At 38.8% G+C, this 27,899-nt stretch overlaps 1 protein-coding gene across 4 annotated transcripts; it reads left to right on the plus strand.

The window, feature by feature from the left end:
* The first annotated feature begins 580 nt into the window (after nt 1-580).
* On the plus strand, nt 581-27,837 carry LOC139977419 (peroxisomal acyl-coenzyme A oxidase 3-like). Of its 4 annotated transcripts, none has more exons than XM_071986734.1 (16): nt 587-905; nt 3,127-3,397; nt 5,786-6,028; nt 6,634-6,708; nt 8,834-8,923; nt 9,626-9,858; nt 12,324-12,420; nt 13,767-13,949; nt 14,505-14,636; nt 15,058-15,178; nt 15,608-15,730; nt 22,091-22,201; nt 23,015-23,169; nt 23,947-24,082; nt 24,494-24,648; nt 25,152-27,837. In XM_071986734.1, exons 2-16 carry the CDS (start codon nt 3,167-3,169, stop codon nt 25,257-25,259), a joined length of 2,193 nt encoding a protein of 730 aa, XP_071842835.1. In that variant the 5' UTR covers nt 587-905; nt 3,127-3,166; the 3' UTR covers nt 25,260-27,837. The 4 variants fall into 4 exon arrangements, with proteins under 4 accessions (XP_071842838.1, XP_071842837.1, XP_071842835.1 ...); XM_071986735.1 differs by lacking the exon at nt 587-905 and adding an exon at nt 947-1,104; XM_071986737.1 differs by lacking the exons at nt 23,947-24,082; nt 24,494-24,648; nt 25,152-27,837 and adding an exon at nt 23,761-23,868 and having other exon boundaries at nt 581-905.
* Nucleotides 27,838-27,899: the final 62 nt, after the last annotated feature.

Here is a 27,899-nt window from a genome sequence, read left to right on the forward strand (position 1 = left end):
GCCTACACATGGTATCCCAGATGGGTTGGGGGGGCAGTGGCGGAGCTAAGGGGTATTGGTCAAGGGGGGCGAGAATGGTCTGTAGGGGCGCTTTCGACACTATCTAAGCGGAGCGCCACCACAGGTTGGCGCGGAGCGTACAGAAATATTTTGAGTAAAGATACGCCCTTGATCGCCGGAAATGACCCTTTCCTGGCCTTGCTAATTGCAAATAAACGAAGAATAAATAGGTGTCATCGCCAACAAAATGTGAAAAATGTCAATAGGTAGATGAGAGCGCAATAAAAAAGTAAATAATCGCGAATAAGTAAAAAGTGGTAAAAAGCTGAAAAGGGCGCCAGCTGTCGATTTGAGTCCGTCGGGGGGGGGGGGCATCCGCCCCTGACTATATGGACGCTCCGCCACGGGGGGGTAGGCCTATTTACCTGCCTGCCTGCCTAAGGGTCGGTCAGTACTCCTCAATATGATATCCCCTTCTCGCGGATATTTTAAACCGGCTGCGATAGGTAAGATGATTGTATCCAGCCAAGAGCTACAACGTGTTTGTTTTTCATTATACCGCTGAATCCAAAACTAATTAGGCTACTTCGATTCACTCTGCGATGTGATATAGGATACTGTGCACTAAACACAGACTAGCATGTGACGGAGGTTAAAGTACACAAACTTGTTGAAACAGATTAACTGATTTATGATTGCTAAGACCAAACTCAGACAAGGACCCAGTCCAGTGAACTCACAAGTCTCACATATCGAATCTTGGTATTCATTTAACAAACACTCAGTGAATATTATATTCGGGATTGTCATATGTTGACTGTAAAAAGTGTCGCGAAACTAGGTCTGTGGTGTATATATGCCTTCGGCAGCTCGCATGGTTTACAAACGCATGATTTCAGCTTCAGGTGAGTCATACAATAGTCAATAGACAGCTAATCAAGTTGTCCGGGAAACTATTTCACCACATACTGTGTATTCGTGGCTTTGTTCGTATGAAATATGACTACCTGTTATGAATCGGCTGTATATAGTTTAATCGATCAGCAACTGCGGGAGAAAATAACGTCTTTTCAGTTATGTTTACTGTGTTATATGTAGTGAGCTGTGAGTATTAAAATGGGAGATTGAATTTGAGGTAGTGATAAGAATATAGGCCTATTTACTTTTACCATGCAGTACGGTAACGAAGACAGTCTGAAATGTGTAACGAACTTACTCAATTCTGTATGTAGTTTAAGTCGGCTAGACAATCCCACAAATGTCCACATTTTTCTTCACTCATGAAGGGTTTTCAAAATAACGTATCGGTGCTTGTTTACATATAGGCTACCGTGTCGATAGCATATAGGCAGCTTCTGTGTGATTAGATGGAAAGTCGATGAGTAAAAAAAAATTTTTTTTGATTGGTGAAAGAGCCCGAACATATTCTGAGCATACTGGTGAAATTTGAATTTGACACTTTTGTACCACCAATAGTGAGCCTGACGCCATATTTGAATGCATTTTTTTTTAAGGAGATGTTTTTCTTATTTTGAATTATAACAATTCGCTATATCATCGGTATATATAGGCCTATTTCTATTCCCTAATTCAAGATCAAAACAAGCAAGGGCGGCGGAACCGGGGGGCACAGGGGGCACGTGCCCCCCCCCCCCCACTTTTCCTCAGGTTAAAAATGTGCCCTTTTTCTACATAAAAATTGAGGTGTCTCAAGTTAGCAAGAGGCCAGGGAACCAGAATGAACACTCGGGAAGGGCCGTTCCCGGCCATCTGAGGGGTTTGTAAAACCAAAAATTTTCTTGTACTCTCCGCGCCAACCGATGGTGGCGCTCCGCTCAGATAGTCTTGCATACAACTTTGCAAATCCTGGCTACGCCCTGACTTTTTAATGAGTTTCTGTGGGTCAAACTCAAAGCTATTTCGAATGGAAAAAAATTTGTTAAGATATTAACAAGAAATAAACTCTAATTAGGAAGATTCCTACATTAGCAACTTGCATGATTTCACCTCATTTTGTCTCAAAAGAAAACTTGTTCCTTGTTTCCCAATTTGCACATTGGATATTGCAGTGCTAGTACGCATATTTTCCTTCAGGGGGGGGGGGGGGGTGGGCGTTGATGGAGTGATGTGTATACGCAATTAAGAGAATACAATAAGAGTTATAAAGGGTACTAAATATAAGGCTGCATCAGTCCAATCGAATATCTGCAAAGTGCCCTTTGATGTCGGTGCCCCCCCAGATTGAAAGTGCTTCCGCCGCCCTTGAAAACAAGACTCTGATAAATAAAGCAAAACGAAGCAATTTGTTGACGATTTATGGTATCACACAAGCTCGTTATGGAAAATGAGTAAATAATAGTTTTCCAAAAGTTCTCCGTGCTTACTAATAGACGCCGGACCTCAGAACTGTATCATACCACTGATCCCCTCCTGATCCCCCACCTCCAAAGCCCCTCCTCCACCTCCACCCCTCCCCACATCCATCCCTCCCTCATCTACAACCTTCCCCCACTTCTAACCCTTCCCCACCTCCAACCTTCCCCACTCCCAACCCTACCCCACCTCCAACCTTCCCCTTTTCCCAACCCTACCCACCTCCAACCCTCCCCCCACTCCCAACCCTGCCCCACCTCTAACCCTACCCCACCTCCAACCCTCCCCACTCCCAACCCTACCCCACCTCCAACCCTCTCCCATCTCCAACCCTCCCCCACCTCCTCTGGTCTGCTGGTGATAAGTGTTATGACAAGTCTTATACTATATGCACGTGCACTGCAGCGTCTGTGGCATATAGTCAATCACCTCATGCAAGCGTAGCTAGTAAAATCACACATACCGACAGTCACACGTGTGGACTATTACGTAATTCTCGGTACTCGTCTAGCACAATTAACGTGATAAGAAGGGCTATGTGCGGACATATGAACTGACCCACTGTTATGAAAAGTCAAGCGCGTGACCGTTAGTACTGACTAATACACTGTAGCTATAGTATATAAAGCAACCGTATAGGGTTCAGTTTGCTACCTTTAATTAGTGCCGCAATAGCATACCAGACTTAATTACTAATGTATGTTTAATACTCCTGTTTATTTTATTCAAACATTTCATCCTGCTGCGTGGTAGGATTCACCAATAATTCCTCAGGACTCAACTCTCTCTGATCATGGATCAAGGATTTAGTATCGTCGAGGAAGCCGAGAGGATTACCGCAAGTCGGGGCAACTTGGATCATGAGACACCTAGGGCCATAGATTTCAAAAATGCAGAAGATCAAGCTCGAAGGATGCTGGAAGAATTTCCTCCGGGACCTTTAAATCTTTACAGAGAAAAAGCTTCATTCAGGTGGCAGGATATGAAGATATTACTCGATGGACCGGAAAATGTATTGTTGAAGGTGAGATCCTGTCTACATATATCATGGTTTGAATAACCACTACTGAAATCCATATATGTACAGGCATAGGCGTAGGAGCCCAATTTGATTTGGGTGGGCTGTAACGACTTCACCGAAAAATATAACCCAAATTTTGTGTACGCTTCGCGCGCGTTCAACATCTTAATGTGCATATCATATAGGCATGCATCGGTTATTACATCGCATGCCAATAACATACAATCATTTGCAGTGTTATTACCCTTCCATATTGGTTACAATTATTGGGCAAGTCGTTACAATAATAATGATGATAATATCAGTTTATCCATTTAAAAACACATTGCAAAGTATTTTTCTTTCAGTAGGTGCCCGAAAAATTCTCAGCATATTGCCCGAATTTTCACAAACATTTTTGGTTGGGGGGCTGCAGCCCCCAGCCGCCGCCTCCTACGCCTATGTGTACATGCCTTTTAAGAGATAAATGTGTGTTGGGGTGGGGAGGTGGTAAAGAGGGGCCTTCTGTCCCGTTAGACCCGATGGAGACCCTACGTGCGGCTTTAAAGTTAGCAAAAAGCAAACATAAATATTACAGCATTTACTCTGAACCGCTGTACCGGACTGTATTGTTTTTGTTGGTATTTTGTGCTTTGAGGTAAATACCTTTGCCACTGTACCACTGTGATATACAGTTTGTAATCATTTTTCAATATGACCTAGGCTATTTGCAGTATGAAACACTGAAATAAGCTAATAATAGTGTATGATTTGTCAAACACAAAATGATATTGTGGTTTGCAATCGCATTTGTTTACTAATTAAGTCGAGACGCTAACAAATTTAAATATTAGGTTTTTCTAAAATTAGAAAACCGCGATATCAAAGCAAGATTTATCATTTTAATTTTACAGAATTTTAACTGCTGAAAATGATTTTGTTGTGAAACATTTGCGTTTGCATTGAGGAGACTGAGCAGTTTAATTTCCTGATAATGGGTCATTAAGTTTTATATTTAACTTAACTTTATCAATATGATCGTAAAAATTAATTTGAGGTTCAATATATTACATTACTGTGCCACAGACTCATGTAATTACCACATGCGGCAACTTAGATAAGATAAAGTATGATCAACCAACATGTGTCTTTGTTTATACTGTTACTTTTTTTAGTCAGTTAAAACTTATCTTGTAACCTTTGAAAATGTTATTTATAGTGTTAGATCATCTATTCGTGATAACATGTTACCAGGGAGTTATAGCAACTCCATGATGTTACTAAACACACCGAGCATTAGTTAATAGTCCTCCCCTTAGAATATATGTTGACATACACCTTCCCCCCCCCCCCCCAGAAAAAAAATAAACGCTTTGGGCGTGAAATGGTGCGTTCTGTAGCTTATTTTGGCCAGAAATTAGCATACACGCATGCAACTACGCAAGGGTTTGCTAATAAACTGTACATTTGATTATTTAGTGGAATTGAAAAGGGAATGTATAGAACCCCTCCCCGGTTCCGCACCACAAATCTTATCTCTCAATATCTAATAGAATTGTAATAATTGTCTACTTGTTGGCTTTTCCAACTAATAAGGCTCCGCCCATACCTCTCCGCCCACTCAATTCCATTCATATGCTTAAATCACACCTTATAATTTCCCACAATTATTGACTGTTTTATTTCGTTTTCAAAGTTATCGGGTCCCATTCATTTGTTAATTCGAACTCAAAGAGTTCCATTATGAACTTAACTTCGATTCCTCGCTTTCCCGTCCCCTCACAACATTATATAACCCTCCATACCTAAAATGAGCGGGTCAAGTTAACCGTTTTTAGGACTGTGCACCCTTTGAAAAAGGTCATTTCTGGTCATTAATGATTCCCTCTTCTATTTTTATCACCCAAAGTTTCTAAAAATTGTGTTTTCTTAACTTACTCCCCTATCGATACGAATCTACACTCCCTATCTGCCATAGACATCGAGACAATTCTCTCCATCCATCCGTGCCTTTCGTGTTAATGACGTTAATTAATTACATTCTTTGTTAATTTTATTCTTTGTATTTTATGTTAAGTAAATTATTTGGTGGTATACTTTGAAGAACAAGATATGTTTTAATTACTTTCAATTCATTTAGTTGAAAAATGATATTAGTATATTGCAATGCACTATACGGAAGTCACAGTAACGTATTGTCTCTTCACGTTACATTTATGTCTATCAAATGTAAAACAAAATCGAATAAATATGTTGGATTATCGACTGAAGATAGAGGTACACTTTTCGGTTAATTTGTGACGTCTCCTCTCCCATCCAGTTTCCTTCAATTTTCATCTTAAATTTTGTTTTTTTCTTCCTTCAATCCATTCTTTCATATATTGCTTTTTCTTTCAATTTCAATATATTTAGTATAAAGTTTGGAAAAAAATGGAAAGTGACCCATTGTTCCATCGTCCAAGCAGACCAATGACAATAGAAGAACATAGAGACATGTCAACAAAGCAGTTCAGACGATTTATAGAATACCAGTTTACTCCTTACTTTATGCTGAAAGATAACTTTCCTCTGCAGCTTAAGGCTTACCTGTGGCTACAGGAAGCACTGAATATGTACGATGCCTCGTTGTCCCTTAGATTTAACGTCCATTTCGGGGTAAGTATAGGATGCTGTTCTCTTCTATATGTGTCTGCAGTGACATGCACATGGTTTCAAAGATGGTGGAGGGCGTCCCGGGGGAGAGGGGGCGTCCGGACGGAAGAAAGGCAAATTTCACCCAGCTGAGTTATCTTATGTAGGGGCATGAATCGATACGAGAGGGCGTCCTAGGTCAGGAAGATTGATTTCAAGCTCCCTTGACTGAGTTTAAAATATTCTCCAACCAGGACTTTAACCCCCGGCTGACGAGGGAGGTGGGAAGAGGGTCATGATGTACCCCGGCCCTTAACACTCCCCCCCCCCCCCATTTGCGTACGCCAATGTGTCTTTGCTCAACAGTTCGATGAGAACTTTCGCGACTTGGAAAGAGAAACTTTCAGCCCGAGGAATCACGTATATAGTGGACACTGCAGGGATACCTTGTACAGCCAAGAATGTTTCCTAATACTGTAGATGTATGTGTGACAATCACATTATGTGGTATCTTTATTATATCATGCAGGTATTGCAATGCTTTCATGATTACAAGCCTTCTTGGCTATAGTCGTTAATCGAGGATTTTTATTCTTTTAATAATTCATCAGCTGTTACTTCTTTTACAGTTATTTTCAGGTGCTATACTCACAGCTGGTAGTTCAAGACATGCGCAGTTCATCGATAAAGGAATGCATGGCGAGGTAAATTTAATAATGAGACTATAACGACAAAGCTTTAAGTGTTTAATTATACATATATATATGAACATGTTTGTTACATTTACTTATCTGATATCATACTGTTGGAAGAACGTATCGTTATCAAAGAAGTATTTATATAAATAGGCCTAAAATATAGTTGCAAAATTGCTAGCATATCTACTCGACGTTTCTGGAGCACATAATCGGAACTTGCCTAGACTGATAAACGGCAGCGAAAATTAAACTATTTGTTTTCTTCTCCACGTGGTAACCAATTTGTAAGTTAACATTATGTAAAGGTAATTAGTACTGGTCCAATCTTAAGCACGCTAAAAAATGCTAGAAATTGTCAAACGTACTTTCTGTAAAAGTCTGATCCTGAAAATATTAGTCCTACTGTATATGTGGAAAAGAGTTAAAACAGACAATTAAGTATCTTATTGTGGATAAATTACTGTTGAAAGGATATATAGTACAAGGCGAGTGTTAAAATTAGAACATGGGTGACGGCATTTTCTAACTTTCTAGAATATTTAAGTGTGTGGGGGGGGGTCCTGGTTTAAGCTTCAAGCTAAATTCATCACCGCAGCTCTAATTAGAACAGGCATCGATATAGTGTTTGTGCAAACGCACGTCTGTCCAGTGACCAAACCGTTTCAAGACTTTGATCCTGAGAACCAACGGCAAATCTCCCTTTTGTCTTAGTCTTTACACAATAGTGTTATTTCAGCTTCAGATTAATTAATTAATTAATTAATTGATCTTTGTTCAAAGTTTGCTAACCTCCAAGTTACGATATAAATCATCGTACGTAACCACGGACGGACCAAGCAAGTTTAATAAACACCGCACTCCGTGTGATATACAAAGGTTGTTTAACCAATCCGTTATTTCTAGTACCCCTATAGTCAAGTGGGTTAGCCACATCCTTTCAAATTATCAGATTAATTATTTCTTAACCTCTGTGTTCCAAATAAAACCCGATAAAACACCGTGAGTCAATAACAGTTCATCTACGATCCCAACTACAATAATGTAAATATGTTAAAAATAAATATGTTACAAATAACAACAATTACCTGAAGATAAGCAGGCCTCGAAATTCGAGCTCTTTAGCGGTGTCACACTATGACGATGCATTAGAGCGCGGTAGAGTTAGTATATCGTTGCCCGTAGGGAGTAATTACATGGTAGGCAACCAACGCAAGCCTTGGCCACGAAGCGCCACTGAAATAGTTAAAAAGTTCCGTTGATTTCAAGGTGGCTTATTTTCTCCGTCTCTCAATTAAAGATGAACCGATGATGACTGTAAAATGAAGATTGTAACATGCGGTAAACGGCTGCAACCTAGTACTCGCTGATTCGACCAACTTTCCAGAACTAATTTTGCCTCAAATTAATAATAAAGTAATAAAACTGGACAAGTTGCAAAGCTTGGGGTCACACGTGATGGGGCATCTGGTTGATGATTGGTCCAATATCACGTATACCGAACCTAATTAATATTTATGACACCATCACTGAATGAACCAATCATGAGTGAGAAGGAAAACAACAGGTGGTCCTAATCTTTAGTTATGTTTTTCCTTGTCTGAACCTACGGACTCCAAAACTAGACGTCTGAAAATGGACCGAACAATTTCTCATGTTTTCCTTTATTCGGGAACCGTGGGAATTAACTAAGGGGGTAACTTGAAGGTCAAATGTACAAATGGTGAATAACCTTGCAAGAGTTGATAAGAAGTTTAGTGGGGGGGGGGGGGTATAATATCACTTCATGACACTATTGACTGGCTAAATGCTAGTGGATTTTGCCGGTTCTTAGTAGCAAAATAAGCACTTGTAATTTTACTGCCAGAAGGCAGTAAGTACATAAAGACTTGGTAAGTTGGTTAAACATATGTCAAAGAATTTGCATTCATAATAGTATAATGTATTGCTGCTTATTATCAGCAACTTTATGTAGCTGCTCTCAAAGACCCCTATATATGTATACAGTAACATAATGTGTGATATTTTTAAGCACTGGCCATTTCTAATCAAGTGAATAAAATTGTGAAATTCCAGCCATGAATAAACATCTTTAAGTTCATGCTCCCTACATGTTCCTTTCCTTATATTATAGATAAGTGGCTGTTTTGCTCTGACGGAACTATCCCATGGAACTAATACGAGGGCATGTAGGACAACCGCAACATACGACCCGGAAAAGAAAGTAAATATACCTGACATTCATTGCTATTGTGTCTTATTACTTGCTCCACTACTCTCTAAACTGTCTCCTCTCAAATATTTCGCCTTCCCATTCACACCTAACCTTTCACAAACAGAGCATTTTAGCACTGCTCGACAGTAATCCCACTTCCGGGTAATCACCCATTTTCTATTGTCTATATTATTGTCTATATTATCTATTGTCTATTTTACCGTTCCTCTCTACAATTAGTTAAATCTTCATGGCTGTTTAGTGTATTTTCAATCACTGTTAGTTTTACAATTCTTTACTTCTATAGTATAATTACATTGGAGTCGATTGAAGATAAATTGTTTCTCACTATATACAGGAGATAACTCCCACACCAGTTGCCCCACTTTATCTCCCCAGGCATGACGATAGGCCGTCGGGGAGTGGGAGATACAGCCTTAGGCCTGGGTCAATTTGGGGCTCGAGGAAATAAGGGATAAAGTGTCATTCCATACAATATCAACATATATTCTACAAATGTTTGCGATTCTTCTCTTTAAGGATTTAAGTCATTTTTGCATTTATTTGGTAGTTATTTAGTGATTTTGGAAGGTCTACTTGGTCGAGAAATGACACCAGCCTAAAATAAAAGTTCACTTTCCGTTGTTTTTTTTTTTGTTGCTTTTTTTCTACATATCTTATGTAATGTTTCGAATTTTATTATCCCGACAGGAGTTTGTAATCAACACACCAGATTTTGAAGCTTCTAAGTGCTGGTCGGGTTCCTTGGGAAAGTCAGCTAGCCATGCTGTGATATACGCCCAGCTATATATGCCAGATGGACAGTGTCACGGGTTGCATATGTTCATTGTTCCCATACGAGACACACACACATTCCAGGCCATGCCGGGTGTAACTGTTGGTGATATGGGAGCAAAACTAGGATTGAATGGATTCTCCAATGGGTTTGTACATCATACTTAAGTAGGATTGAATGGGTATTCCAATGGGTTTGTACATCATAATAAACTAGGATTGAATGGATTCTATAATGGGTTTGTACATCATACTTAACTAGGATTGAATGGATTCTCCAATGGGTTTGTACATCATACTTAAGTAGGATTGAATGGGTATTCCAATGGGTTTGTACATCATAATAAACTAGGATTGAATGTATTCTACAATGGGTTTGTACATCATACTTAACTAGGATTGAATGGATTCTACAATGGGTTTGTACATCATACTTACTAGGATTGAATGGATTCTCCAATGGGTTTGTACATCATACTTAACTAGGATTGAATGGATTCTACAATGGGTTTGTACATCATACTTAACTAGGATTGAATGGATTCTACAATGGGTTTGTACATCATACTTAACTATGATTAAATGGGTATTCCAATGGGTTTGTACATCATACTTAACTAGGATTGAATGGATTCTCCAATGGGTTTGTACATCATACTTAACTAGGATTGAATGGATTCTCCAATGGGTTTGTACATCATATACTTAACTAGGATTGAATGGATTCTCCAATGGGTTTGTACATCATACTTAACTAGGATTGAATGGATTCTACAATAGGTTTGTACATCATACTTAACTAGGATTGAATGGATTCTACAATGGGTTTGTACATCATACTTAACTAGGATTGAATGGATTCTACAATGGGTTTGTACATCATACTTAACTATGATTGAATGGATTCTCCAATGGGTTTGTACATCATACTTAACTAGGATTGAATCGATTCTCCAATGGGTTTGTACATCATACTTAACTAGGATTGAATGTATTCTACAATAGGTTTTTATATCATACTTAACTAGGATTGAATGGATTCTACAATGGGTTTGTACATCATACTTAACTAGGATTGAATGGATTCTACAAAAGGGTTTGTACATCATACTTAACTAGGATTGAATGGATTCTACAATGGGTTTGTACATCATACTTAACTAGGGTTGAATGGATTCTCCAATGGGTTTGTGCATCATACTTAACTAGGATTGAATGAGTATTGCAATGGGTTTGTACATCATACTTAACTAGGATTGAATGGATTCTCCAATGGGTTTGTACATCATACTTAACTAGGATTGAATGGATTCTCCAATGGGTTTGTACATCATACTTAACTACTGTAGGATTGAATGGATTCTACAATGGGTTTGTACATCATACTTAACTACTGTAGGATTGAATGGATTCTACAATGGGTTTATACATCATACTTAACTAGGATTGAATGGGTATTCCAATGGGTTTGTACATCATACAAATAACTAGGATTGAATGGATTCTCCAATGGGTTTGTACATCATACTTAACTAGGATTGAATGTATTCTACAATGGGTTTGTACATCGTACTTAACTAGGATTGAATGGATTCTACAAACGGTTTGTACATCATACTTAACTATGATTGAATGGATTCTACAATAGGTTTGTACATCATACTTACTAGGATTAAATGGGTATTCCAATGTGTTTGTACATCATGCTTAACTATAGGATTGAATTGGTTTGTACATCATACTTAACTAGGGTTGAATGGATTCTCCAATGGGTTTGTACATCATACTTAACTAGGGTTGAATGGATTCTCCAATGGGTTTGTACATCATACTTAACTAGGATTGAATGTATTCTACAATGGGTTTGTACATCGTACTTAACTAGGATTGAATGGATTCTACAAACGGTTTGTACATCATACTTAACTAGGATTGAATGGATTCTACAATAGGTTTGTGCATCATACTTAACTAGGATTGAATGAGTATTCCAATGGGTTTGTACATCATACTTAACTAGGATTGAATGGATTCTGCAATGGGTTTGTACATCGTACTTAACTAGGAGTGAATGGATTCTCCAATGGGTTTGTACATCATACTTAACTAGGATTGAATGGATTCTCCAATGGGTTTGTACATCATACTTAACTAGGATTGAATGGATTCTACAATAGGTTTGTACATCATATACTTACTCTTCAAACCAGAATGGCGGATAAGTTTATGTAGCCTATCGCAAAACTATAGGCATAGGCATTTTTGTAATCATTCAATTATTAATGAAAACTCAAAACTGACAGTTGTCATCTATTGTTCAAAATATCGGAACCAACCAAGGGGGGGGGGGAGGGGGCTTGATTCAATGAACTGTTTATTGCTACACATCATGTTACAGTATATAGTAAACTTGGCAAAATTGTTGGGCGCTATTACATTATCTTTATTTCTAAGCTGAACAACTCGTTCGATTTGGTGACTTCGATGAAAATTATTTGGCGAGTGTAACAAATTATTACCCATGGTTGATAAAAAATATATCGACCGCATAATGCTCAACCTTAACGATCTAACGTTGCTAAGTTATTTCTCCTTAATTTCGTAAACTCTTCAGATTTGCATCTTTTAACAAAGTTCGCATCCCTAAAGAAAATTTATTAAACAGACTCGGTGACGTCGTTGATGATGGAAGATACGTCAGTCAGTTTAAGGTAAATTATATATATATATATATATATATATATATATATTTATATTTATATATATATATATATATATATATATATATATATATATATATATATATATATATATATATATATATATATATATATATATTTGTTTGTTTGTTTTACATATGAATTATAAATACAAAATGTCATGGGCTTACTTTTGTGATCAATTTCCAACTATATTTTCTGAATTGCTTAATATGTATTCTAATTTATATTTGGAACGAGATAATCAGGTTAATATTATAAACGACTGGATTTTTCTATGTGAACCGGATTTGTTTATGTCATTTTCGGTAACATTGATAATTCCCTCTTGACTATATGTTTTGTTTTGTTTTGTTTCAAAATGAAAACTTATTTTTTAATCAAAGCATCATTTAGTTATAGCTGCACATACAGGGGCGTAGCGAGCGGGGGGTGTGGGGGGGGGTGTCACACCCCCCAATAATTTGGTCGCTGTCGGCAAATGTTGGGTCTGTCGGCAAAAGGAGAAAAGGTGAAGAGAGCGGAAGGGGAAGAAAGAAGGAAAGCTGAATAGAGAAAAGGAGAACGGGAGCTTCTTCCGTGCCAAATTTGACTTAAAATATGCACCAGATTGCATCTAAGGACGTTTCAAAACTAAAAATTTTCCAAAGGGGGAGGGGTAGACCCCCTACCCTTAGACCCCTCCCCCATTACAGTCACCACTTCCAGATCCGTCGGCAAATCAAATTTGACTTAAAATATGCACCAGATTGCATCTAAGGACGTTTCAAAACTAAAAATTTTCCAAAGGGAAGGGGGTCCTCCCGTTAGACCCCTCCCCCATTTCAGTCACCACTTCCAGATCCGTCGGCAAATCAAATTTGACTTAAAATATACACCAGATTGCATCTAAGGACGTTTCAAAACTAAAAATTTTCCAAAGGGGAGGGGGACACCTCCTCCCCTTAGACCCCTCCCCCGTTTCAGTCACCACTTCCAGATCCGTCGGCAAATCAAATTTGACTTAAAATATACACCAGATTGCATCTAAGGACGTTTCAAAATAAAAATTTTCCAAAGGGGAGGGGTAGACCCCCTCCCCTTACCCCTCCCCCATTTCAGTCACCACTTCCAGATCCGTCGGCAAATCAAATTCTCCACCCCCCCCCCCAACAAAAACCCCTTCGCTACGCCCCTGTGCACGTAGCGTATCAATTAGCTAGATTATGCAATTTCATACAGAATCTGATTTTGACATTCACTGATTAGTTGATATGTACATTAATTTTATTCAAGTTTAACTGTTTTAGGTATAACGTTATTTGACGACTGTTGTTACTTTTAAATACTTGATGTAGTCTATCGGAGAGCGTTTGGGGGCAACCCTTAGCATCCTATCCTCTGGTAGAATCGCAATCATCGACTCATCCGCGGTAAATCTCGCATCAGCAGTATCTATAGCTGTGAGATACTCAGCCGTACGACGGCAGTTTGGACCAACCAAAGAAGGGGAAATTCCCGTCCTGGAGTACCAGTTACAGGTGTGTTGTAGTGTCTCTCCCCTTTACTAACGTGTATATGTTCATCCCGAAAATAGAGAATTTGTATGCTTCGATTGGAATTGTCGAGAGAGGCCCATTAACGTAAGGGGTTTTCATATGAGCCTCTAGGTACTTGCCTCAGTTGCCAATTAAATACTCTGGTTCTGATGTGCTGTTATGTACATTAAAAAAACAATTTTCCTTCGTAGCAGAAGACAATTGTAATAAAAAGCTGTCTCCTGCGTGGACAGATTCCCCCCCCTTCCCCCCACACCCCACCCTCTTAATATAAGTGTTTGTTGTAGCAAACCATGTCATTTTGATATCAATACTATGATCAATCATGATATAAACTCATAGTTGTAACCTACAAGACATAAAGTTTACCCCAAAAGTTTAAGTCAATCTGGTCAATTAAATCATGTTCCTAGAAAAACAATAAGTTACAAAATTTGGATAATAAATAGCCTACTTCACAAGATTTAGTTTAACGTTATAACGAAAGCTTTTAGCAATTTATCGTCTCAGACAAATTTGTATGTTTCTTGTATATAGCAATGGCGCCTTTTACCATACGTAGCTGGATGCTACATCTATCTAAACTTTGCGCGCAGAGTTCACTATCTCTACGTGGAATACCTGACCGCAATTATTACCGGAAGTAAAACTCCTGGAGCGAAAGATGACGTAAGTAATTTATTTAAAGAAAATTATCTATATTAAAAGTTCGTAATATTTTCATTCACCTTTGACCTATAATGACCTCTTTTGTTTCACGACATTAATTTATTCATCAAACCAGATTGTAGATTTCTAATTCATCTTAACTTTCAGATGTATGAATAGATAACTTTATTTATTAGGTAGAGATATTTGTCGCACTTTTATTAACATTGCTTGAAGAAATTATAAATAAAGCGAATCGTTTAAATATTTTCAGCTTATTCATAATTGTGCTTTTTCTAAATTGAACTTATTGTCTCAAATGCCAGCATTGTGGACAACTTCACATTTGCGTTGATATTGCAGTAATGTTACGTTATTTACATCATAAATAAACCAAAAATGAATCTTTATGACATCATAATATATATTATTACTTATCAAGGCGGACCTTTTGAAAGAAGTCCACGCCTTGGTTTCTTCAGGTAAACCAGCAGCTTCGTGGCTCGCACAACATGGTATCCAGGAGTGCAGAGAGGCATGTGGTGGTCATGGGTACTTGTGGGGTAAGTGATATTATGAACCTTAATGGTGTCACATCTTCATGGAGGTTTTGGGGTGTCATAGGTACATATGGGGTATGTTAAATAACGAAATCGAATACATATACGCATGTCCACTGAAGGTTTAAAGTTTAAAGGAAGGTTTAAAGTGGACATGGGTAATTGTGGGGAGTACCTTTTTGGAAAGGGTAGGCTATTGGTGAGTAGGATGGTACATTTGTCGATGGAACATAACCACAACAAGGCTCAGCGTTATCTGTGGGGTAAGTGAAAGGGTGGTGGTGAATAACATGGGATATCTATTGTAGTACATTTTCAACAGAATGTTACATTTAAACAACGTGTAGTTTATATCCATGAAGTATACAGATTGTAACTTTCCCTCAAAACGGCATTTTAATTGGACTTGTTTCTTTTATGACTTATTATTAGCTAATCGATTTGGTGTTTTGCGAGATGACAACGACCCTAACGTATCATATGAAGGAGATAACAATGTTATCTTACAACAGACGAGCAGACACCTACTCCTTACAGCCAGGGATGTATTCCAAGGTTAGTGAACCCTACTCCTAACAGCCAGGGATGTATTCCAAGATTAGTTAACCCTACTCCTAACAGCCAGGGATGTATTCCAAGGTTAGTTAACCCTACTCCTAACAGCCAGGGATGTATTCCAAGGTCAGTTAACCCTACTCCTAACAGCCAGGGATGTATTCCAAGGTCAGTTAACCCTACTCCTTACAGCCAGGGATGTATTCCAAGGTTAGTTAACCCTACTCCTAACAGCCAGGGATGTATTCCAAGGTCAGTTAACCCTACTCCTAACAGCCAGGGATGTATTCCAAGGTCAGTGAACCCTACTCCTTACAGCCAGGGATGTATTCCAAGGTCAGTGAACCCTACTCCTTACAGCCAGGGATGTATTCCAAGGTCAGTTAACCCTACTCCTTACAGCCAGGGATGTATTCCAAGGTCAGTTAACCCTACTCCTAACAGCCAGGGATGTATTCCAAGGTCAGTTAACCCTACTCCTAACAGCCAGGGATGTATTCCAAGGTCAGTTAACCCTACTCCTAACAGCCAGGGATGTATTCCAAGGTCAGTGAACCCTACTCCTAACAGCCAGGGATGTATTCCAAGGTCAGTGAACCCTACTCCTAACAGCCAGGGATGTATTCCAAGATTAGTTAACCCTACTCCTAACAGCCAGGGATGTATTCCAAGATTAGTTAACCCTACTCCTAACAGCCAGGGATGTATGCCAAGGTTAGTGAACCCTACTCCTAACAGCCAGGGATGTATTCCAAGGTCAGTGAACCCTACTCCTAACAGCCAGGGATGTATTCCAAGATTAGTTAACCCTACTCCTAACAGCCAGGGATGTATTCCAAGATTAGTTAACCCTACTCCTAACAGCCAGGGATGTATTCCAAGATTAGTTAACCCTACTCCTAACAGCCAGGGATGTATGCCAAGGTTAGTGAACCCTACTCCTAACAGCCAGGGATGTATTCCAAGGTTAGTTAACCCTACTCCTAACAGCCAGGGATGTATTCCAAGATTAGTTAACCCTACTCCTAACAGCCAGGGATGTATGCCAAGGTTAGTTAACCCTACTCCTAACAGCCAGGGATGTATTCCAAGATTAGTTAACCCTACTCCTAACAGCCAGGGATGTATGCCAAGGTTAGTGAACCCTACTCCTAACAGCCAGGGATGTATTCCAAGGTTAGTTAACCCTACTCCTAACAGCCAGGGATGTATTCCAAGGTTAGTTAACCCTACTCCTAACAGCCAGGGATGTATTCCAAGGTTAGTTAACCCTACTCCTAACAGCCAGGGATGTATTCCAAGGTTAGTGAACCCTACTCCTAACAGCCAGGGATGTATTCCAAGGTTAGTTAACCCTACTCCTAACAGCCAGGGATGTATTCCAAGGTTAGTTAACCCTACTCCTAACAGCCAGGGATGTATGCCAAGGTTAGTGAACCCTACTCCTTACAGCCAGGGATGTATGCCAAGGTTAGTGAACCCTACTCCTTACAGCCAGGGATGTATGCCAAGGTTAGTGAACCCTACTCCTTACAGCCAGGGATGTATTCCAAGGTTAGTTAACCCTACTCCTAACAGCCAGGGATGTATTCCAAGGTTAGTTAACCCTACTCCTAACAGCCAGGGATGTATTCCAAGGTTAGTGAACCCTACTCCTAACAGCCAGGGATGTATGCCAAGGTTAGTGAACCCTACTCCTAACAGCCAGGGATGTATGCCAAGGTTAGTGAACCCTACTCCTAACAGCCAGGGATGTATGCCAAGGTTAGTGAACCCTACTCCTAACAGCCAGGGATGTATGCCAAGGTTAGTGAACCCTACTCCTAACAGCCAGGGATGTATGCCAAGGTTAGTTAACTCTACTCCTAACAGCCAGGGATGTATGCCAAGGTTAGTTAACCCTACTCCTAACAGCCAGGGATGTATTCCAAGGTTAGTTAACCCTACTCCTAACAGCCAGGGATGTATGCCAAGGTTAGTGAACCCTACTCCTAACAGCCAGGGATGTATGCCAAGGTTAGTTAACCCTACTCCTAACAGCCAGGGATGTATGCCAAGGTTAGTTAACCCTACTCCTAACAGCCAGGGATGTATTCCAAGGTTAGTTAACCCTACTCCTAACAGCCAGGGATGTATTCCAAGGTTAGTGAACCCTACTCCTAACAGCCAGGGATGTATTCCAAGGTTAGTGAACCCTACTCCTAACAGCCAGGGATGTATTCCAAGGTTAATGAACCCTACTCCTAACAGCCAGGGATGTATTCCAAGGTTAGTGAACCCTACTCCTAACAGCCAGGGATGTATTCCAAGGTTAGTGAACCCTGCTCCTAACAGCCAGGGATGTATTCCAAGGTCAGTGAACCCTGCTCCTAACAGCCAGGGATGTATTCCAAGGTCAGTGAACCCTCCTCCTAACAGCCAGGGATGTATTCCAAGGTCAGTTAACCCTGCTCCTAACAGCCAGGGATGTATTCCAAGGTTAGTGAACCCTGCTCCTAACAGCCAGGGATGTATTCCAAGGTTAGTGAACCCTGCTCCTAACAGCCAGGGATGTATTCCAAGGTCAGTGAACCCTCCTCCTAACAGCCAGGGATGTATTCCAAGGTCAGTTAACCCTGCTCCTAACAGCCAGGGATGTATTCCAAGGTCAGTTAACCCTGCTCCTAACAGCCAGGGATGTATTCCAAGGTCAGTTAACCCTACTCCTAACAGCCAGGGATGTATTCCAAGGTCAGTTAACCCTACTCCTAACAGCCAGGGATGTATTCCAAGGTCAGTGAACCCTGCTCCTAACAGCCAGGGATGTATTCCAAGGTTAGGTAACCCTACTCCTAACAGCCAGGGATGTATTCCAAGGTCAGTGAACCCTGCTCCTAACAGCCAGGGATGTATTCCAAGGTTAGGTAACCCTACTCCTAACAGCCAGGGATGTATTCCAAGGTTAGGTAACCCTACTCCTAACAGCCAGGGATGTATTCCAAGGTCAGTGAACCCTACTCCTAACAGCCAGGGATGTATTCCAAGGTTAGGTAACCCTACTCCTTACAGCCAGGGATGTATTCCAAGGTCAGGTAACCCTACTCCTAACAGCCAGGGATGTATTCCAAGGTTAGTTAACCCTACTCCTTACAGCCAGGGATGTATTCCAAGGTTAGGTAACCCTACTCCTAACAGCCAGGGATGTATTCCAAGGTTAGTTAACCCTACTCCTAACAGCCAGGGATGTATTCCAAGGTTAGTTAACCCTACTCCTTACGCCAGGGATGTATTCCAAGGTTAGGTAACCCTACTCCTTACGCCAGGGATGTATTCCAAGGTTAGTTAACCCTACTCCTAACAGCCAGGGATGTATTCCAAGGTTAGTTAACCCTACTCCTTACAGCCAGGGATGTATTCCAAGGTTAGGTAACCCTACTCCTTACAGCCAGGGATGTATTCCAAGGTTAGTTAACCCTACTCCTTACAGCCAGGGATGTATTCCAAGGTTAGTTAACCCTACTCCTTACAGCCAGGGATGTATTCCAAGGTTAGTTAACCCTACTCCTAACAGCCAGGGATGTATTCCAAGGTTAGTTAACCCTACTCCTTACAGCCAGGGATGTATTCCAAGGTTAGTTAACCCTACTCCTTACAGCCAGGGATGTATTCCAAGGTTAGTTAACCCTACTCCTAACAGCCAGGGATGTATTCCAAGGTTAGTTAACCCTACTCCTAACAGCCAGGGATGTATTCCAAGGTTAGTTAACCCTACTCCTAACAGCCAGGGATGTATTCCAAGGTTAGTTAACCCTACTCCTTACAGCCAGGGATGTATTCCAAGGTTAGTTAACCCTACTCCTAACAGCCAGGGATGTATTCCAAGGTTAGTTAACCCTACTCCTAACAGCCAGGGATGTATTCCAAGGTTAGTTAACCCTACTCCTAACAGCCAGGGATGTATTCCAAGGTTAGTTAACCCTACTCCTAACAGCCAGGGATGTATTCCAAGGTCAGTTAACCCTACTCCTAACAGCCAGGGATGTATTCCAAGGTCAGTTAACCCTACTCCTTACAGCCAGGGATGTATTCCAAGGTCAGTTAACCCTATTCCTAACAGCCAGGGATGTATTCCAAGGTCAGTTAACCCTACTCCTAACAGCCAGGGATGTATTCCAAGGTCAGTTAACCCTACTCCTTACAGCCAGGGATGTATTCCAAGGTCAGTTAACCCTACTCCTAACAGCCAGGGATGTATTCCAAGGTCAGTTAACCCTACTCCTAACAGCCAGGGATGTATTCCAAGGTCAGTTAACCCTACTCCTTGCAGCCAGGGATGTATTCCAAGGTCAGTTAACCCTACTCCTTACAGCCAGGGATGTATTCCAAGGTTAGTTAACCCTACTCCTAACAGCCAGGGATGTATTCCAAGGTTAGTTAACCCTACTCCTTACAGCCAGGGATGTATTCCAAGGTTAGTTAACCCTACTCCTTACAGCCAGGGATGTATTCCAAGGTTAGTTAACCCTACTCCTAACAGCCAGGGATGTATTCCAAGGTTAGTTAACCCTACTCCTAACAGCCAGGGATGTATTCCAAGGTTAGTTAACCCTACTCCTAACAGCCAGGGATGTATTCCAAGGTTAGTTAACCCTACTCCTAACAGCCAGGGATGTATTCCAAGGTTAGTTAACCCTACTCCTAACAGCCAGGGATGTATTCCAAGGTTAGTGAACCCTACTCCTAACAGCCAGGGATGTATTCCAAGGTTAGTGAACCCTACTCCTTACAGCCAGGGATGTATTCCAAGGTTAGTGAACCCTACTCCTTACAGCCAGGGATGTATTCCAAGGTTAGTTAACCCTACTCCTAACAGCCAGGGATGTATTCCAAGGTTTGTGAACCCTACTCCTAACAGCCAGGGATGTATTCCAAGGTTAGTTAACCCTACTCCTTACAGCCAGGGATGTATTCCAAGGTTAGTTAACCCTACTCCTAACAGCCAGGGATGTATTCCAAGGTTAGTAAACCCTACTCCTAACAGCCAGGGATGTATTCCAAGGTTAGTTAACCCTACTCCTAACAGCCAGGGATGTATTCCAAGGTTAGTTAACCCTACTCCTAACAGCCAGGGATGTATTCCAAGGTTAGTTAACCCTACTCCTAACAGCCAGGGATGTATTCCAAGGTTAGTTAACCCATGTATTATTTATTTCATCCTCTTCCACGCCCAAGCATAAAAAATCATTTAAGAATTTTTCCCGAAAATGGTTAACTTTTCAGATGATGTATACACTACTCTTATTGTGGTATACCAGGTTACATGCAGCATCAGGGAGGTTGCCAAAGAAAATGATAAATTTTAAAAATATGATATATACCAATATGGTTTTTCCCATAGGCGGGATTACAGGGGCAAGAGGGCAATTGCACCCCACCACTCCCTCCACCCCACCTCACCCCTTCCCCCGACATTTTCCCAGACCTTGAGTTGGCATTTTCTCCAATTCGGTCGGTATTTTTGTTGGTTATGCCACAGCAATACTGACAACTCTGCGATACTTTTATACTAATATTTATAATGTCATTACATAGGCTAAAAAAATTATCGACCCATTGTGAAGATTCTTATTTAAATCCACTTGTTACTTTTTATATCGCTGTATAAGTATATTTTGTATATTGTGTACAACGGTTCATCCACTATTTAACGTTTGCATGTCACACAGTTCCTTCTATACCATCCAAGTATATCACATATCAAATTATGGAGTGACCCAAAGTGTCTTCAAGGAAATATTATTTTGTTGAAGGTATAACTTATAATGATATCAGCAATTAGCACAGTTTCAGTCTGTTAAATGGAGCATAAAATAACCATTGCGCAGTGCTCATTAGCATACTAGCAGTATATGTAGCAAATCTTCCCAGTCCACCGAAATAACTCTAGAGAGGCAAAACCCACTTCGGTTTTCATTTAACCGACTAACCGTCTGTAGAATTAACCTTTACAATAACAAGAAGTCAACATCTAACAGTATGAGTTTAATCTTTTTTTTAGTGAGAGAGATAAAGTACAATTTGCTTATAGACTTGACAAGTCATTGCGTTCCCCACCAACCCCCCCCCCACCCCACCCCCATAATCTTTTAATTGATTTCTGATTGGACCTACGTTCAATTCTTGCTTATCTTGCTGGTCAACATTCGATGGGAATAAATTGAACTGAATTATCTCAAACGAATGTATAATTTGATATAATATATGTTTAATAGGAAGTATATAGTACAATTTATAATGTTGTGAATTTAGATTTAATATATGTATATAGGTCTTTATATTCATAGTCATAAGTTTTCATGTTGTCTTTCTTATTTCTTGCAGGAAATGAAGTCCGCTCCCCTCTAGGCAGTCTTGATTTCTTGAGAAATGTTTCTGATATTCTTGGAGATAAATTCTCTGCAAAATCAATCCAAGAACTCGCAGAACCAAATAGTAAGGGTGGAGAAATATTTTCTTTAACTTTAACCGGTGCTATTCCCAGAAATAGGAGTTTTAACTTATAGTATTTACAGAAACTGTTTATGTCTTTTAGATAAGATGTTGCGCTTATATCTTTTCAAATCTTGAAGATTAAACTTCTTTGATTTTTCAGTCTCTAAAATGAATTAATCATTTACAGGATTTCACTTCCTTTTAAAATTCACCGCAGTTGCTGTCGTTATTGAACACAATTATTTTTCTTTCTTTTTCCTTTCATCCAATTTTTATTGGATTCGTTTTACAAATAGCATCAGTCATAGAAAGAAAAAAAAATCGACTGTGTTATAATCCTTTCATACAACCATCACAATTCAGGGGCGGTAGAAAGAGTTTGTGTGTGTGGGGGGGGGGGGGGGCACAACATCATAGGGGCACTTTATCATTCCACAACCACCACTCGTTATGCTATAAAGCGATACGCACCGGCCATATTACTTAAATATATATGATGAGTTAGTATGCTATCAATACTATTATGGTGCACGTGAATAATTAAAATAAAATATTAAAATTAACAAAGGCTTAAGATATCCAAAAGACAGTTCTTCATCAAAGGGGCACATTTTATTTGCTAGTAGGTCACATTTGCTATTTTGGAAAAAAGTGGGGGAACGTGCCCCCCTCCCAGCTCCTACCCCCCCCCCCCCCGGCCCGGTCACAAGTTCTTTCAGGTTCGGCCAGTAGACAATCGTTTCACTTCATTCTTTTCATATCATATTTGTTTCATCCTCTAAACCTCTCTGATTACTCTCATACTTTCCACAGCCATATTACGAGCCTACAGATGGCTGGTAGTGTATCTAATGGAACAGAGTGGGGACAAATTCAGCAGAGAGTTGGAAGCGACTAAAAATGGGTTCACCGCAAACAACAATTCGCAAGTTTACAACTGTCGCTCGATGTCTATTGCATACATTGAGGTATAAAATTCAAAATAAAAGGATTAAGTCTCTTTCCCGAATTATTAACCCCCCACCCCCCCCCCCCCCGCATCGACAATGATTATGACCTCATATAGGAGGAGTAAATTTAAAGAAACATGAGCTGAAACTGTCATACAAAAAGTAGTATTTGTAAATTACCATTTTATGACGGAAAATCCCCAGTTTTGATGATGTCTCTTTTTTCTTTAGCTTACGACTTTAGAGTTAGACTGGTTCTATCAGCTGATTAATGGTCCAGATGTGTTATCGGAGCTACGCAATGTTCTACTAAAATTGTTCTTTATTTAGCTTACAGCTTTAGACTGGTTCTATCAGCTGATAAATGGTCCAGATAAGTTACCTGAGCTACGCAGTGTTCTACTAAAACTGTTCTACATTTAGTTTACAGCTTTAGAGTGGTTCTATCAGCTGATTAATAGTCCAGATAAGTTACCGGAGCTACGCAATGTACTACTAAAACTGTTCTTTATTTAGCTTACAGCTTTAGACTGGTTCTATCAGCTGACTAATGGTCCAGATGTGTTACCAGAGCTACGCAATATTCTACTAAAACTGTTCTTTATTTAGCTTACAGCTTTAGACTGGTTCTATCAGCTGATTAATGGTCCAGATAAGTTACTTGAGCTAGGCAGTGTTCTACTAAGACTGTTCTTTATTTAGCTTACAGCTTTAGACTGGCTCTATCAGCTGATTAATGGTCCAGATAAGTTACCTGAGCTACGCAATGTTCTACTAAAACTGTTCTTTATTTAGCTTACAGCTTTAGACTGGTTCTATCAGCTTATCAATGGTCCAGATGTGTTACCTGAGCTACGCAATGTTCTACTAAAATTGTTCTCTTTGTACGGGGTATGGAGTCTGGAAAAACATACATCGACGCTAGTGAAGGGTAATTCAATCTTTTCTTAGTGACATTAATTTTTTTTTTTTCATAATTATGTAAAATTGAATTTTTATCAAAGTTCAAATTGATTTCCTTGTCCGTTTCGTTTCGAGTTATCTCTGTGACTAATTAGTAATTAGTACCAGTCATGAGTTTTATACGTCTTCATCGTGATTTGAAATAAAAGTTAAAATTTGTTTGAATTTGAATTTGTTATGATCGAATAAGTTCAAAATATTTATTCTTCTTTTCCAAAATGTATTATTCTGAATACCCACACCTTCTAAGTATGTGTGACTCTTCATCTTTCTGAATCTCGCTGGTATCGTGACGACACAGTATCATGTATATTTAATACAACATGTGTTATCGATTTATTGATCCTATCTGAATGTATCAATCATTGATTTCTTTCAGGTGGCTACATCGTCGGGTCCGAGCCAATCCAATTAATAGAGGACGCTATTTTACATCTCTGCTCAAACTTGAAAGACGAAGCTGTCACTCTTGTAGATGCTATAGCGCCGACAGATTTTATTTTAAATTCTCCAATTGGACATTCAGATGGACAAGTAAGATCATATTTCTTTTTCCCAGTTAGTTTGTTAATTAGTTTATTAACATTAGTTATTATTGTTTATTGTCGTTTGCATGATTGAGCTTTAGGATATAATTTGTTAATAATACTAAAAAATAAAAATTAGTTCAATAAAAAGTTTCTGAAGGTTTAGAATTTAATTTTCCTTTTTTTTTGTACATTCCATACCGGGAGAAAACAGATGTGTGGATGATATCCCACTCAAAGATAGCATATGAAACATTAATTTATTTTTAATATTATTGCTAATGTAGTACATTTGGATGGAATTCGTTCAATATTAGTCGGTTATCACCGTGAATAATAGGCGTTCTTTGAGTCTGTTACATATTCTGATGGTTTGCATTACTGACTTGGAAAAAAAAAGAGAATTCTGAATGTTGTGTTTAAAATTCAAATCAATGTGTTTCTTATAAATATATTTATTTATTAATTTGCTGATTTATTACTTAGCTTATTTATTTTTCTTCTTTACAGGTTTACAAACGATTATACAACTCAATGCTACAAACACCGAATGTTTTCTCGAGAACAGAAAACTGGGAAACTTTTGTCAACTCCGCCAATCCTCAATCTAAACTGTAATTCTGTGTACAGAACGAATGACCTATGACCTATATGTCCAATGTCATAACAAATTGATCATTGGTGGAATTAGTCTCACGTGACTTTAATCTTAATACAGGACAAACGATTGCAAGAATAACTTTAACCGTCAGTCCAGCTTTTTCATACCTATCACTATTTTATAAATTTGCGAGAAAATAATGTTTTAAACATAAAAGATTCTTCTGTAAAATTATATATCAAGGAAATAAATGTTTATAGCCAACAGTGCTTAACAAAGGGATAATACAAACCTAAAATAAATTAAAATTGATATACAGATTTGTCAAAAACGCAAGTATTTGATTCCATTATTTTGCATACAGTGTTTTTGAGACGAAGCTAAGATATCACTGATCACCATAACATTCCAAACATTAATGTTTTATTTCTAAATCATACATAGCATTTATTGACAACAATAAATGACGGATATATGATATACAATGCCGGTATGGGTTTTATTCAAACTTAAATTTGATAAAAAATACAACAGTTACTTATTTATATTTCATTCTGAATGTATGATGTGTAGGGCGTGGATAATTTAGTTTATAAATTCAATGCTTCCGCAGTTTCATATATTGCCACAAAATAGCCAAATATAATTTATATCAAGTATTCCAAACTGAAGTTTGCTTCATGTTTCCAAAGATTAAGTTTTGTTTGGAGTCTTCGAAGGGTCACTTAAGTTGTTACCTTTCAACAAAAGAAAAATTATCATTGAGCTGAATCCTACCCCCAGACCTTATCTGTTGTATACAAAACGTTCGACCAGAAGCTGTTATTATTCATAATTATCGGTTAAATGTATAAGTTTAGACAAGATGAGAAGCTTTACAGAACTTGTACAAGATATTTCTATGTCTTGAGTGAATTCTGGTGAAAAGAGGAAATAGTCTTGAAAGGTAAAACTCGAGCCACGTGATTTTGTCGTCCATTTTCCCTATATTTTAATTTTTTCTTGACTTTCATTTTTGAGTCGCAGTTGACCGGCAGTTGTTTGTCTTTCAGAAATATAGAGTTTCACTCAAAATCAGATAATTTGCAATTGTTCAAACAAAGATGCTTTTTTTTTTACTATTATTGTTCTTATTATAGTAAAGTGAACGCTTACACGCGAGTTTGTTTATGTGATTAAAAGTCTGAATCCGTCTCACATTAATCTCAATCATTTGCAAAGATCACAATGGAAATTTCTCACTAGAATGTCCCTTCAGCTATTGCAATGAAAGTGGACTATATCAACATTCAGTTAGGCCTATCTATCGAAAATTTACTAAAATTTGTACGAAAGGCTGTTTTAAACGATGAAAGTTTTCAGTTTTAGCCAAAATTATTATGTGTAACTATAAGCTTGTGGTCGACTCTTGAAGGAGGTTATCAACTGTGTGGTCAAATAGTTGGTGTTGAGTCTCAGGGCGTCGGGGTGGCACGATGGGTTTTCGGTGGTTGGAAACTTGGAGATGCCATAGAAAAAGATAGTAAATATAGCCTCGCATGTTAATACCCAGACGGATAAGTTTAAGGATATTCTATGCCCTCGATCCTCTCTTACCTGTTTCGAATCTTTTATCAGAATATCGCTGAGAATCGAAAGTTACTGCCACGTTGGTGGAACGGTCGGAACGCCCACCACCACGGCCGGATTGCTTTCCTCTTACGCGAGTACCGCGTATTGTTTGACAATGTTTATTATCATGATAAGAGTTAATTTAAAGGTATTCTCTCAGCTAATCTTGTCTCAACGTATTCCCCGATTTAAAAATAAAATCAATGCTGCCCTCTGTTCACAGCGGCAACAGATTCATTCCTTTAATGTGGCATTCTCATCTTGAAAATGGTTTGTTAATAATACAAAAGCATATGACGTTAAAAACTTTTCTTATTTTGCCTCCTTAGGGTAACATATGGAGATATCTTAGTGTAAATGATATCTTGAAGGAACACACGTTAACCTCACGCCACTGAATATTCGCGGGAAAGTGAATATTAATAATGATTAAGAATTGGTAATAAGTTTGATTTAAATTTTTGGTATGAACCGAGTAAAAGTTGGTTTTCATATATGGTCATTGTGGGTATTGTGTAAATTTCTTATATTTTAGTACGATTACAACTAGAATAATATAAATTCTTTCATATGAAAACTGCTTCTTAATAACGTTATTGCAAATCTTGCCTTGCAGCTAGACTTACTTAAATAAACTTTCCTGTTGCGTTTCAAGCGTATAGCCTATATCAACCTTTGTATATTAATTAAGAGATGAATGATGGGTGTGAATTTATAAAACCAGTTATTTATGATAGTATTATAATACGGTGATCGTGTACGGTTTTATTCAACTTTAAGAAACACTCATGTTAATAAGAGGCATAATTATTAACCATTAATAGGCCATGGTAAATCTCATAAGATCGAAATTTTCTATTTCAGTTATTGAGAATCCAAGCATGACTTGTATAAGAACTGAATCATTACTTTGGACACAAATCGAAGGTTACATCATCTACAATTTTGTTGATAAAATAAATACTTTTGAGATGAAATGAATGATATCACACCTTAGTTTGTTTTCTGTAGATCTTTTTCTTGAAAACGATATGAACTTGTGTTGA

Source organism: Apostichopus japonicus, chromosome 12, assembly GCF_037975245.1.
Source record: "Apostichopus japonicus isolate 1M-3 chromosome 12, ASM3797524v1, whole genome shotgun sequence".
In the NCBI taxonomy this organism is placed as follows: Eukaryota; Metazoa; Echinodermata; class Holothuroidea; order Aspidochirotida; family Stichopodidae; genus Apostichopus; species Apostichopus japonicus.

What these genes read in the sequence shown, in the direction of transcription:
- LOC139977419 (XM_071986734.1), top strand. Translation starts at nt 3,167, where the DNA reads ATGGATCAAGGATTTAGTATCGTCGAGGAAGCCGAGAGGATTACCGCA. An exon ending in AGCCAGGGATGTATTCCAAG is followed by an intron (nt 15,731 to 22,090) that starts GTTAGTGAACCC and finishes TATTTCTTGCAG; the next exon opens with GAAATGAAGTCCGCTCCCCT. An exon ending in TTGGACATTCAGATGGACAA is followed by an intron (nt 24,649 to 25,151) that starts GTAAGATCATAT and finishes TCTTCTTTACAG; the next exon opens with GTTTACAAACGATTATACAA.